A 12,495-nucleotide genomic window follows, 5' to 3' on the forward strand; every position below is an offset into this window, starting at 1 on the left:
AACTGAAAGTGAGTTAAGGCAGGCACAATCTTTCCCATACTTGAGTTTTAAAGGAGGAGATTAGATCCTGATCTTGCTGGCATATTTGTGCTTAAGCTTCATTCATGCAAGATGTACCATTGACTTCAGTAGGACTACTACCATGGGTAAAGTTAAGCATGTGCTTAAGTGCTTGCAGCATCCATCCTTAAGATTATCTTCCTGAAGGAGCATGAGAGGAAGGGGAAGATATTACTAAATTTTGAGAGACTAGAAAACAGTCCCCTCTGACCCATCCACCTCTGCCCCCTCAAGAGCATTTTTCCGAGGAGGAAATAGAGGCAAAATGTTTTTAAAAATGCTTTTAATGATCACTAAAAAAAAAATACAGAAACTTCATTGAAATGTTAAACAAAATTTCAGATGTAAACACAGTTTAATATCTGGAGATTTGTATAAACAGATCAAGACAGACTTAAAAATACCAGGAATAATTTGGGTCTGTTAGAAAAGTTATTCAACTGAAGATCTCCTGTTTAGATGCATCTATATATTATATTAAAATATGCAGAAAGTAAGTAACAGTGTATTGTTATGTGCATAACATTGGAACAGTAATAGAGAATCTCATTTGGATTAGAGAACCTAAAAACATCAAAGTAAAAAGCTTTAAGGAACACACAGTAGAGTTCTCCTAAAATAGCTGAATTTGGGAGTGTGCACATAGTCTTATTTTTTCCTCTGATTTTTGTCACGCTGGCTCTCTGCATGCTTTCGCCAATCAATGGTTGGTTGTGCAAGGAACAGTTGCAAATGTGCAGTGCTCTTTGCTATTTCAGAGGCCACCTTCTTCCATGTTTGACCCACCACCTACATGCCTTACAAATTCAGGAAAAAAACAAAACAAAACCCTTGTCATCTATCTAACTCAGTCAGGGCTTCTACAGTTTGTGTTCTGCAGATAGAAAGTGAGATTATTACTGCCAAACTGAAGAAGTTAATGGAATGTTACTCTCCAGGTTACCCAGAATCCTTGGATACTAAAATAGCAACAGATCACCAGATTCTCAGACCTGATTCTCCGTGCCTTGCACATGCAGTCAGTCATTCTTACCTGTGCAAAGTGGGTGTAAAACACTACCAAATCAAAATTCTCCAGGCACCTAGATGGTAGCATTTTACCAAGGTGCAAACAAATACACATGGTGTAGTGGCACATTAGGTCCAATATGTGTAGAGGGCCCCTTAACATCAGCAATAAATGACATTTGTAAGAAGTGGTAGTGCTTTGCATTGCCATGTAGAACCTCTGGTTCAATTCCTGGTGCTGCTTTAGCCAGCACATGCTGGGAACAAGATGGAGCAAGTGCCTTCTGTCACAAAAGAGTTACTTATTTTTTTGTTTGAGGAAATACAGGGAGAGCAAGAAAATGGAGAAGATAGATAAAGGGAAAGAAGCCTATGGAAGAAGAATGTCTTCTGGGAGTTCTGGGCACATTAACCTGATTCCTTTTACTCACTGGTAAAAATGGAGGTTTTGTATTTTTATATGACATAACAGCTACACTAAAATACTAGTCTGAGCAGAATGATGATGTCATGTCAGAGTACAAGAGACATTACTTCACCCACGTCCCAGCATCATAAAAAGTGTGGGGGGTGGGGGTGGGGGTGGGGCAGAAGGGGAGCGTTGGGACTGTCATAGTAGATGGAAATTCTGGAAGCCAGAGAGTCCTCTTCCCTTTCCAGAGGAACTCAGAATTCCAGCAAGGAACCTTCCTCCTCAGCAGAGAGTCAGGCTATGTCTACACTACCACTTATGTTGGTGTAACTTATGTCAACCCCTGCCATCGGGGTAAGTAGTGTCTACGCTGAAGTACTGCAGCTGTGCTGCTGTAGCATTTTCAGTACAGACATACCCTTATAAGTTTGCTTCATTAGAAGCATACCTTGCTTTTGTCCACCATAGGGCAGAGGCAACTACAGGCAAAGTTCAAATTTCAATTAACTGAATAGCCCAATTAATTGTGCTGATTCAGATAACCTCTTAGCAGCTCATTACACGCATGGGGGATACACTGTTCTTTCAGATCACACTCTTGGGGATCCAAAATGTAGTTAAGAGGGGGAATAGCTGCAGGAGACAAAAACCTCCTTGGTGTTGTTTGAGCACTTTCTAGCACTGACAGCTGTGGGGAGGGAGCCAGGCAGCTGTACCCCTCACTACAGTATCTGTACTGGTGCTTGTGGAATCCTGGGCTGTCAAGAAGGCTCCTGTCTCCTGTGGCTCCTTCCCTTCTACCTCCTTTCTTTTCTCTCTCCCATCCTCCTCTTTGCCTCCCCCACCCTCTACTCTTTCATTCTGCAGTGATACCAGATCCTTTTCTCCCCTCCTCCCTCTGGGACTGGCATCACTGCAGCATGAAACGGTGGCTTTGTCTACACTACAGCCACTCAAGCGGCACGGCTATGGCACTGTAACTGTGCCGCTGTGGCGCCATAGCATAGACGTTTCCTACAGCGACAGAAGGGGGTGTCCCCTCAATAGGTGTAATCCACCTCTCCAAGAGGTAGTAACTAGGTCAACAGAAGAATTCTTCCATTGACCTAGCCACATCTACCAGAGAGATTAGGGCATCTTAACAACGTAGCTAGGCTGACCTCAATTTGAAGTATAGACCAGACCTGTGAAACTGCAGCTAAAAATAGCACTTCCATTTATCTGAACACCTGGTTATCCAAAGGTCTCAGATGTCCTCCAGGCCATTCATATAAACAGAATTCACCTGTTTTATAAAAGTTCCCCCTTTGGGTAATGCTAAAGGAAAGAAAGCAAGACATAGACTAACAAGGCCATCCTTGATAGGAAGTCACTTATTACAAATTAACTGATGGAAATCTCATTGAGTCAGTGTGTCCCCCAACGAGAACTCTTTGAGTGATGAATCACAAAAGCAGAAGCCCCAAACCTCCAGATCCATATTAATATCAGATCAACTGCTGGGACAGTCACATAATCAGGCTATCCATTTTAGCTTTTGCTTTCTCAATAAAATCCACAGAGGCACTCAGGAGCGGAAGCCGTGGGGGACCCATTGGAATCCTTGAGGTAAAACTCATGACTGCTTTAGTCTGTGCAACACCAAAACCTAGGTATGCAAAAAGAAAAAGAAAGAAAGAAAAAAGAAAAGCAGGTTACTTAAATACATCACTTAAATAAAAGACAGTCACTACAGAGGGCTCTAAAATCCCAACTGCACCAACTATTCCATCACTTGTGAAACCCTAGAATATGGTCAGAGTTTAAATTCCCACAAGGGAGAAAGATGTAATCAGCAAGCAATGTTTGCAGACAGAAAACAGAGTTAATAGCCATCCTGTATTACAGTACAAACCACTCTTACCTACCCATATTTTCCTCCAAAATGCCCCAAGTACAATATTTCCTTAGTAATGCATGCTTATGCTCTGAAAAGTGACTCTGTAAGTGTAGCTTTGTGAGGGTTCCCATACTTGTTTTTCCATGACTTCCAGATCAAATTAGGGTCATCTTTATAGATAAGATGCATCATCTAACTCTCAGCCTAGCAAACAACCTAGGAACCGAAAGCCCAACCGTGTCCTTTGTGGTTTACATATAGTATCAGAAGTAATACAGACTAACACCGAAACAGACTAACACGGCTGCTACTCTGAAAGAAGTAATACAGATTCTGTACAGAATTCAGTTAATAATTCTCTTGATTATGTGCAAGCCAGAAAGAATCTGCCTCTGTCCCCCAAAGCGGTGATGGCTCTGCAGGGTTAATAGGAGAAAACATGTATTTTTGCCAACCAAGTCAATAGATATAGTTTTGAAAGCACAAGGGGGGTAGGCCTACAATGTAAAAACACTTATTTTTCCTCATAAATGGATGTTTAGATTCTTGGGCCTGATTGTCCTCTCACTCATACCACTTATACTTGTGTAAAACTCCACTCACTTGAAGTTACACCAACTGTGATAAACTCAGGACAGACAGCTTCAAGAGGGAAGGGGTAGAAAACAGTCCCAGAAGGTTAAAAGGCCCTTCTCCTTATCAACTGAGGAGAGGTAACTACAGGTCAGTCAGGTTCAGCTGAGAAGGGGTTACCAGAGAATCAATTAGGATCAGCTGAGAAGGAGTTATCTTATGTCAATTAAGATCAGCTGATTCCCACTAAGGGCTGCCTGAGACCCTTTTAAACCCTCCCCTGTTAGGAGAAGAGGGGGAGTGAGAGAAGGAGTCATGCTGCTAACAGGTTAGGAGCAGCAAGACAGCAAGCCTCACCAGGAGGGGAGGCTGCATTCCCTCCCATAAGGAAGAAAAACAAGCCCAAAAGACTGGTGGAGAGAAGGAACGGACTTCCCCTGTGCAACCAAGAGGGCCTGTTTTACCCAAGCCTGTCTCACCAAGGCTAAAAGCAGAGGAGGCTGGTGAGACCAAGAAGGTGCCTTGCCACACAACATAAGAGAGAGGAGAATCAGGCCCCCTGTGCTTTGTCATCAGGGCACTTTATTATCTTGTCCGGGATTGAGAACTCAGTAACAGTGACACAGAGTGGACTTGAGAAGAAAAATGGATAGTCAGGATAAAGTTTTGTTTTTTTTTTGAAGTTGGGGAATTTGTCAGAGAGCCTGGAGAAAGGAGAGAAGAGTGAGTAGAATCTTTCTGGATGTGCTTTGCCAGCTCAGTCATTGAACTCCCAACTGCTGATAACTCAAGAGCAACAGCAGATGTGAGGTCTCTCTCTGCACAAGACCATTCAGAAGGGAGCTTCTCAGGTTGCAGGAACCTGGAAACTTCAGTGAAACTCATGGATTTTCAGTTCCTGTTTTACAACACAGTGAGGGAGGAAGATATTGCAGCACCTACCTAGTTTGAATACAAAGCTGAGAAATTCTCCAGTACAGAACTAGAAGAGAAACAGACAGTATTTTTTAATTCACTTCATATTTACAAGACATATATCCTAACAGCTCTGGATGCTTGTATAACAGTTATATACATGACATAACAAAGGGGAAAGTCCCCCGTACATTTGCCATGCCTTCTTAAGTAATCAACCTACTCTATCCCCAAAAGTACATCATCCACAGCTCCTCCCCCCCCAATGACCCACTCCCACCTCAATGAACCACTCCCATTCAGGCCATCCTTATTATTCAACTTGGCCCCTTAACACAACAGTCTGAGGAAACTGGTGCACCATGCCCTTCTAGACAGGAAGTCCTTTCCAGAGTAGAGGACCCTTTGTTGAACATGGCCCCCCACGCTCCTGCCACCAGTCCCTCTCTTTTAGAGCAAAGGAGAAGTGCCCCAGCTGCCCAAGACTGCGATAGAAAATTGTGTATCATTTGCATATTGACTACACCATCACTCAGGCCTCCTGACTCCTCTAGATGGCCTCCGACATGTTGAGCAAGAAGGGTAATGGCATAGTGACCCGAGAAACTCTGCATGATGGAGAACCCTTGTGCAGAATGTTATTGCCTACTGTTAACCAGGAAGAAAGCCCAATCTCAGTGGTGTGGGAGAGGTGGAGGGGAAGTTGAAAAATGCACAGTTTACAATAAAAAAGTAGAAACCGATTCAATTCCCTTTTGTTACGAATATAAAGTTTCTTGTAAATATGTACAGTCCTTTGAGCTATTTCTATAGGGAGAAGAGACGAGAAGGAAAGAGGTGATGCTTGGTCCAGCCTAACCTTCCTTCCGCACGAGCAACTGATGAGGGAGGGGAAAGAAACTGCCAAGACTGGTTAAAAAGTGAGTAGAGTGGACAATGACCCATCTGGAATGGTTAAAAAGACGACTAGGACCACCACCCCTTAAAAGAGATTGGGCATGGAGCGCTATAGATCAGGGGTCGGCAGCCTTTCAGAAGTGGGGTGCCGAGTCTTCATTTATTCACTCTAATTTAAGGTTTTGCGTGCCAGTAATACATTAATGTTCTTAGAAGGTCTCTGTCTATAATATATATCTAAACTATTGTTGTATGTAAAGTAAGTAAGGTTTCAAAATGTTTAAGAAGCTTTATTTAAAATTAAATTAAAATGCAGAGCCCCCCAGAGCGGTGGCCAGGACCTGGGCAGTGTGAGTGCCACTGAAAATCAGCTCATGTGCCGCCTTCAGCACACGTGCCATAGGTTACCTACCCCTGCTATAGATGGAGAGTATTTGAATGGAGAGTATTTGAATGGTGGTTATCAATCAGCAAGGGGGTGCTCAGCCAGGTTAGAAAGGCAGGAGGCAGTCCTCCAGACTAGTCAGCAGGTAGCTGTGTGCACACTGACAGGAAGGGAAGAGGAAGGAGGGTGGATGAGAAGAACATTGATTGGAAATGGGACAAGAGGAACCTAGAGCAGGTTGTGCCTAAGCCAAAACTTGTATGTGACTGGGGAAAAACACACATACCTGTCGGGGTTAGACTGTTTATGAGGGAAGAGATGGACAGTGCTCATTTCACATAGGGTTTTGGGGGCTGAAGGGGAGGTTACACAAGGGGAAGAAAGGTGAGCTGTGCCTTGGCTAGTTAAAATAGCAGGGTTCTTGCCTGGATCGGTTTGAGAAAAGGGGAGCTGTGTACCAGACAAACAGATTGTTTGTATGTGAACATAGTGGTGAGAGATTAGGTGGTTAAAGTGGTGGTGGTGGGAAGCCACAGAATGAATGGTGCCCAGTGAAGAGAAGTTTAGGGAAGCGGAGAGAGGACACTCCCACTGTGAGCAAGTGAAGATGCTGTACCTGATGCTGTCGTGCTAATGCAAGGTCTTGCTTTGCAAAAGCCTCCAACATCAAGTTGGTTTTTTTGCCCAGGTAGTTGTATGTGCTGCCAAAAAAACAAAGTAAACTCAGTTATGCAAAGAGGTGCTTAGAGCAGCCACCACAACCAGAACAAACAAGAAGTCACAGGCTTTCTAGTGCAATATTTTATTTTCAGAATGTAATCATTCCGATCTAGAAATTCCACGTGGTCTGAAACACATTGTATATAGTTGAGCCTTAAAAGCATGACTGCTCCCAATGAAAAAAAAGAAAGTGTTCCAATTAAGTGTTCTCTTCCCATCATCCTTTACAAATGACATTGGCTAACTGATTTTTTGTTCTTGGAAAAACATTCTGGGAACAATCACTTTGTTTACTTGTTACTTGTGTGATTTATATATTGTACACATGAATTGCAATGTGGTATGGTAACTCATTTACGCCTCCTCAGTGGGGGAGGAAGAGTTGGCTAGTGCTTAAGCACTGATCCTGACCTAGGTTCGATTCCCTTCTCCACTTTCCCCAAGATCACACAGAAGTCTCTTTAGTCTCTCTGAACTTCAGTTCCTCTCAGTAAAGAGGGTAATAGTCCAACCCTGCCTCACAGCAATGTTGTGAGGATAAATAAATACATTGAAGATTGTGAGGTACTCAGGGTATTACAGTAATAGGGGCCATATAATTACAGTACATAGACAGATAGTGGTAAATATGGCAACAAATGGAGCAGGAATGCAAAAAGACTGACCTTCCAACTGCCCCAGATGCTCCCATTGCCAGTGCGCTCAGCAGATGCTAGTTTGTGGGGGCAAAAAAAGCATTTTACTTCATATAATAAAAAGCAAAGGAAGAATGAGCAGTACAACTCGCGGTCCTGAACATGGCTAGAATTCAATTTGCACAGGGCAGTAATTGTTCAGGTTGGAACCAGTATATGTCTTAGCATAAGCCATATGGTTTTTAGGGGAGATCATTAAAAGTGGAGCCCCCTTACCTCATCCACCCCATAGAGTAGCACAAACTGCTCTTTGTTGTTCTTCACACACTGTGCAAAGTCCAAGAGGTCTGTGTCACTGAACTTCACCCCCTGGAAGGTGGGGATCTGTTCTTTTATACCATCCAGCAGCTCCTCAATACGAACTGCACAGAACAACAATCTCATGTCAAGAAACACATTCCAGTCACATAAGATGTCCCTGTCTGCTCCTCAAAAGGATCATCATTGTCACTCAAGCCTTACTATTCTTCATCTGAGCAGAGTCAGGTCCCTTCCCTCCCCTTCCTATCCCCTTACACAAGGTAATCAGAGGCAGACTTGTTGCTTTCCAACATTTTCTTTACGGTTTAAATGTAAGAGTTTGGTTACTTAAATAGCTTGAAAGGAACCAGTAAAAAGTAACTCTGGAATATATGAAGAGATGCACAAATGCATGTTAGGAGAAATGTACCATTGATATAGAATTGTCACTATCCCCTCTCATTTATACCTACTCCCGTGTTACATACTTGCTGCTTATTGACAATAAGCAAGATCATGTGGGACACATCCACATCTAAGCTGAACAGCTTCTATAAAATTCTGCTACCCGCATTCCCCGCCCCCCCAATTGTCTATTTCCTGGCTTGTGCCCTGTTACACAGCAGTGATTTCATTAATATCTATCAGATGTCTTATTTCCTTCGAGTATTAATCTTAGTTCAGAAACTGAGAAATACAGTTGGATAAGCAGTTCAGAAATGAACTGGCAGCTACACTTAAAAAATATATTCAAAGAGGCTACATGGTGTGGTGCTTAGAGCAAGAGTCAAAAAACTTAAGTTCAATTCTCAGCTGCACTGCTAACCATCTATGGACTTGTCTACATTAGAAAAGATTATTGTGACTGTATGGGATTAGTATTTCAGTTAGCTAACCAGGACTATGCTGTCAGTATTGAGCAGCACAAGTGGAGGTTATCACTTTCAGCTAGGTGTGGTGAAAGGTTGCTGGAAGCAGGGTTTAACCATGGTTAGCGGACATGATTATAAACGTAACCTCTCCTGGTCTTCACTGGTCACAATGTCATAGTCAGCATCATTTCATCTTATAGACTCATAGGAGCATAGGGATGGACGGGACCTCCAGAAGTCATCTAGCCCAGCTGCCTATGCTGAGGCAGGACCAGGTAAACCAAGACCATCCCTGACAAGTGTTTGTCCAACCTGTTCCTAAAAACCTCCAATGGTGGGAATTCCACAACCTCCCTGGGAAGCCTATTCCAGAGCTTAATTATCCTTATAGTTAGAAAGGTTTTCCTAACAACTAACCTAAGTCTCCCTTGCTGCAGAGTAAGCCCATTACTTCTGCTCCTACCTCCACTGAACATGAAGAACTGATCACAGTCATCTTGGTAACGGCCCTTAACATACTTCAGGTGTTATCAGGTCCGCCCCTCAGTCTTCTTTTCTCAAGACTAAAACATGTCCTGCTGTTTTAACCTTTCCTTGGAGGATAGGTTTTCTAAACCTTTACCATTTTTGTGGCTCTCTTCTGGATGATCTCTAATTTATCCACATCTTCAATAAAGTGTGATGCCTAGAACTGGACACAGTACTCCAGCTGAAGCCTCACCAATGCAGAGTAGAATGGAACAATTACCTCCCATGTCTTGCGTACAATCAGAGATGGGAGGTACATCTGTTAATACACCTCAGACTTAGATTAGCCTTTTTTGCAACTGCATCACATTGTTGACTCATTAAATTTGTGACCCCAGATCCTTTTCAGCAGTACTACCACCTAGCCAGTTATTCCACATTTTGTGCTTGGGCATTTGATTTTTTCCTAACTGTTGTACTTTGCACTTGTCTTAATTTAATTTCATCTTGTTGATTTCATATCAATTGTCCCATTTGTCAAGGTTGTTTTGAATTCTAATCCTGTCCTCCAAAGTGCTTACAACCCTTTTCAGTTTGGTGTTATCTGCAAATTTTATGAGCATCCTCTCCACTCCATTATCCAAGTCATTAATAAAAATATTGAGTGGTACACCTCTACATCGATATAACTGTGTCCTCGGGAGCCAAAAAAAAATATCTTATCGTGTTATAGGTGAAACCGCATTATATCGAACTTGCTTTGATCTGCCGGAGTGCGCAGCCCCGCCTCCCGGAGCACTGTTTTACCGCATTATATCCGAATTAGTGTTATATTGGGTCGCATTATATCGGGGTAGAGGTGTACCAGACTCAGGACTGACTCCTCTGAGAACCCATTAAATACATCCTCTCAGTTTGATAGCAAGCCATTCATAACTACTCTTGGAGTATAGCTTTTCAACCAGTTCCAGACTCACCTTATAGTAATTTAATCTGAACCACATTTCCCTAGTTTGCTTAGGAGATCATCATGTGAGACCATGTCAAAAGCCTTACAATCACATCTATTGCTTCCTCCCCACCCACTAAGCCAATAATTCTGTCAAAGAAGGAAATTAGGTTGGTTTTGCATGATTTGTTCTTGAAAAATCTATGCTTGCTATTCTTTATAACTATTATCCTCTATATGTTTACAAAATTGATTTTTTTAATAATTTGTTTCAGTATCCTTCCACGTACAGAAGTCAGGCTGACTGGTCTATGATTCCCAAGGTCCTCTTTGATCCCCTTTTTAATAGATAGGCACTATGTTCGCCTTTCACCCATCATCCATGAGTTCTCTAAGATAATTGCTAATGGTTTTGAGATTGCTTCAGCTAGTTCCTTAAGTACCCTAGAATGAATTTCATCAGGCCTGGCTGACTTGAATATGTCTAATTTATCTAAATATTGTTTAATCTGCTCTTTCCCTATTTTGGCTTGGAGTTCCTTCCCCCTTATTAATACACCGGACTCTCACTAGAACGCAGGATTTGGTATCCATGCAGGGTACTGCTTTAACGCAGGGACCACGTTAAAATGAACTGCAATTAAAGTAATTAAATTTGGGTTCCATGGCTGCGACCGTGTTATATGCGAATTTATGCTATATACCGGTAGATGCACGTTCTAGCGAGGGTCCTGTGTATTAACTGTGTTGAGTATCTGGTCACCATTAACTTTTTTCTAAGTAAAGACTGAAGCAAAATAGGCATTAAATACTTCATCCTTCTTGATGTCAAGAGTTATTAATTCTCCTTCCCCACTAAGTACAGCACCTACGTGACCATTCAATCCTGCTTCGGCACAGTAACATTTTCTAATGTAGACAAGCTAAATTTGTTTTCTAATTCTAGATTCACCAACTGTTTTCTGAGTAAATCCCTTGAACAGGGAAAGTCTGCATGTAATAGGAGCAAGAGTCACTGAATGAGCAATATACTTACTCTTTACACCTGTTAAAGAAGGAATGTGATAGTAATAAAATGGAATGCCAGGGGCTTCAGCTGCAACTTCCCGTAAGAAAGCAACCAATGTATCTGAAAGAGGCAGTGAAAGAAGGCAATCATACACTGAGGCAAGGGAAGAAGGTCATCCACATAAAGGAGAGTTCAGGTTCATAGACTTATCAGCAAGCCGTCTCCAAGTAGGGTGACCAGATGTCCCAATTTTATAGGGACAGTCCAGATATTTGGGGCTTTTTCTTACATAGGTGCCTGTGACAGTACCTCCCATAAGGCTTTATGGAAATATGCTTAGAATGTGTTTTATGCTACATATGCCATGTAACATATCTCCGTAAAGGTTATGATCTACTGAATGTATTAATCCTATCTGTATGCATGTATCATTTTTGTATTCGAAGTTATGAACATTATGAATGTTGGCTGTGTACTAGCTTGATTTCTAAATAACTTTAGTAGAGCATTTGGTCAGTTCCTGGAGAAAGGAATGTTGAAATTAAGTACCTAATCAAGAAACACTTAAAGGACAATGGATCTTGGAATGCTCCAATCCACATAAAAAGTCTACTTGAGCCCGTTCAAGGTAACATGTAGCAACCATTGTCTACCTGTAAAAACTGAGTCATGCATGGACATGTGACTTGCCCAGGAGACTCCTAAACTCCATCTTGGAGCTGGACTTTGCATAGGAGAGAGGAGGGGGTCTCCACCCACAAGAGAAAGTCTATTTAAACTCCGGGAGACCCCTCCATTTTGTCTTCACCTGGCTAAAGAGAGAGCATCTCCACCCCCCAGGATATTTGAAAGAAACTGGAACGAAGGACAGAGACTGCAGGGGTGTGAGTGATTGCTGGACCCAGGCTAAAAGGAGGAGATTAGTCTGTAAAAGGGAGCATTTTGGAACTGGTGAGAATCTTATCTGTATTCAGTTTGATTAGACATAGATTTGCGCATTTTATTTTATTTTGCTTGGTGACTTATTTTGTTCTGTCTGTTTCTACTTGAAACCACTTAAATCCTGCTTTCTGTATTTAATAAAATCACTTTTTTACTTCTTAATTAACCCAGAGTATGTATTAATACCTGGGGGGGGGGGCAAACAGCCGTGCATCTCTCTCCATCAGTGTTACAGAGGGTGAACAATTTGAGTTTACCCTGCATAAGCTTTATTCAGGGTAAAACAGATTTATTTGGGTTTAGACCCCATTAGGAGTTGGGCATCTGAGTGTTAAAGACAGGAACACTTCTGTTAGCTGCTTTCAGGTAAACCTGCAGCTTTGGGGCAAGTAATTCAGACCCTGGGTCTTTGTTGGAGCAGACGGGAGTGTCTGGCTCAGCAAGACAGGGTGCTGGGTTTCCGAGCTGGCA

At 42.3% G+C, this 12,495-nt stretch overlaps 1 protein-coding gene across 5 annotated transcripts in view; it reads right to left on the bottom strand.

Moving 5' to 3' along the window:
* Window positions 1-326: 326 nt before the first annotated feature.
* The window catches only part of NPL (N-acetylneuraminate pyruvate lyase), a 119,212-nt gene continuing 107,043 nt past the window's right edge, over window positions 327-12,495 (bottom strand). For 4 of the 5 annotated variants that reach the window (XM_045027678.1, XM_045027679.1, XM_045027676.1 and 1 more), the window contains 6 exons: window positions 11,110-11,202; window positions 7,761-7,906; window positions 7,515-7,561; window positions 6,746-6,830; window positions 4,875-4,914; window positions 327-3,128 (listed from right to left, as the gene is read on the bottom strand). In XM_045027678.1, the coding sequence (XP_044883613.1) occupies window positions 2,989-3,128; window positions 4,875-4,914; window positions 6,746-6,830; window positions 7,515-7,561; window positions 7,761-7,906; window positions 11,110-11,202 (551 nt within the window). In that variant the 3' untranslated portion in view covers window positions 327-2,988. The remainder of the gene's footprint in view (window positions 3,129-4,874; window positions 4,915-6,745; window positions 6,831-7,514; window positions 7,562-7,760; window positions 7,907-11,109; window positions 11,203-12,495) is intronic. The other variant, XM_045027677.1, reaches the window with a different exon arrangement.

Source organism: Mauremys mutica, chromosome 8, assembly GCF_020497125.1.
Source record: "Mauremys mutica isolate MM-2020 ecotype Southern chromosome 8, ASM2049712v1, whole genome shotgun sequence".
Classification (NCBI taxonomy): Eukaryota; Metazoa; Chordata; order Testudines; family Geoemydidae; genus Mauremys; species Mauremys mutica.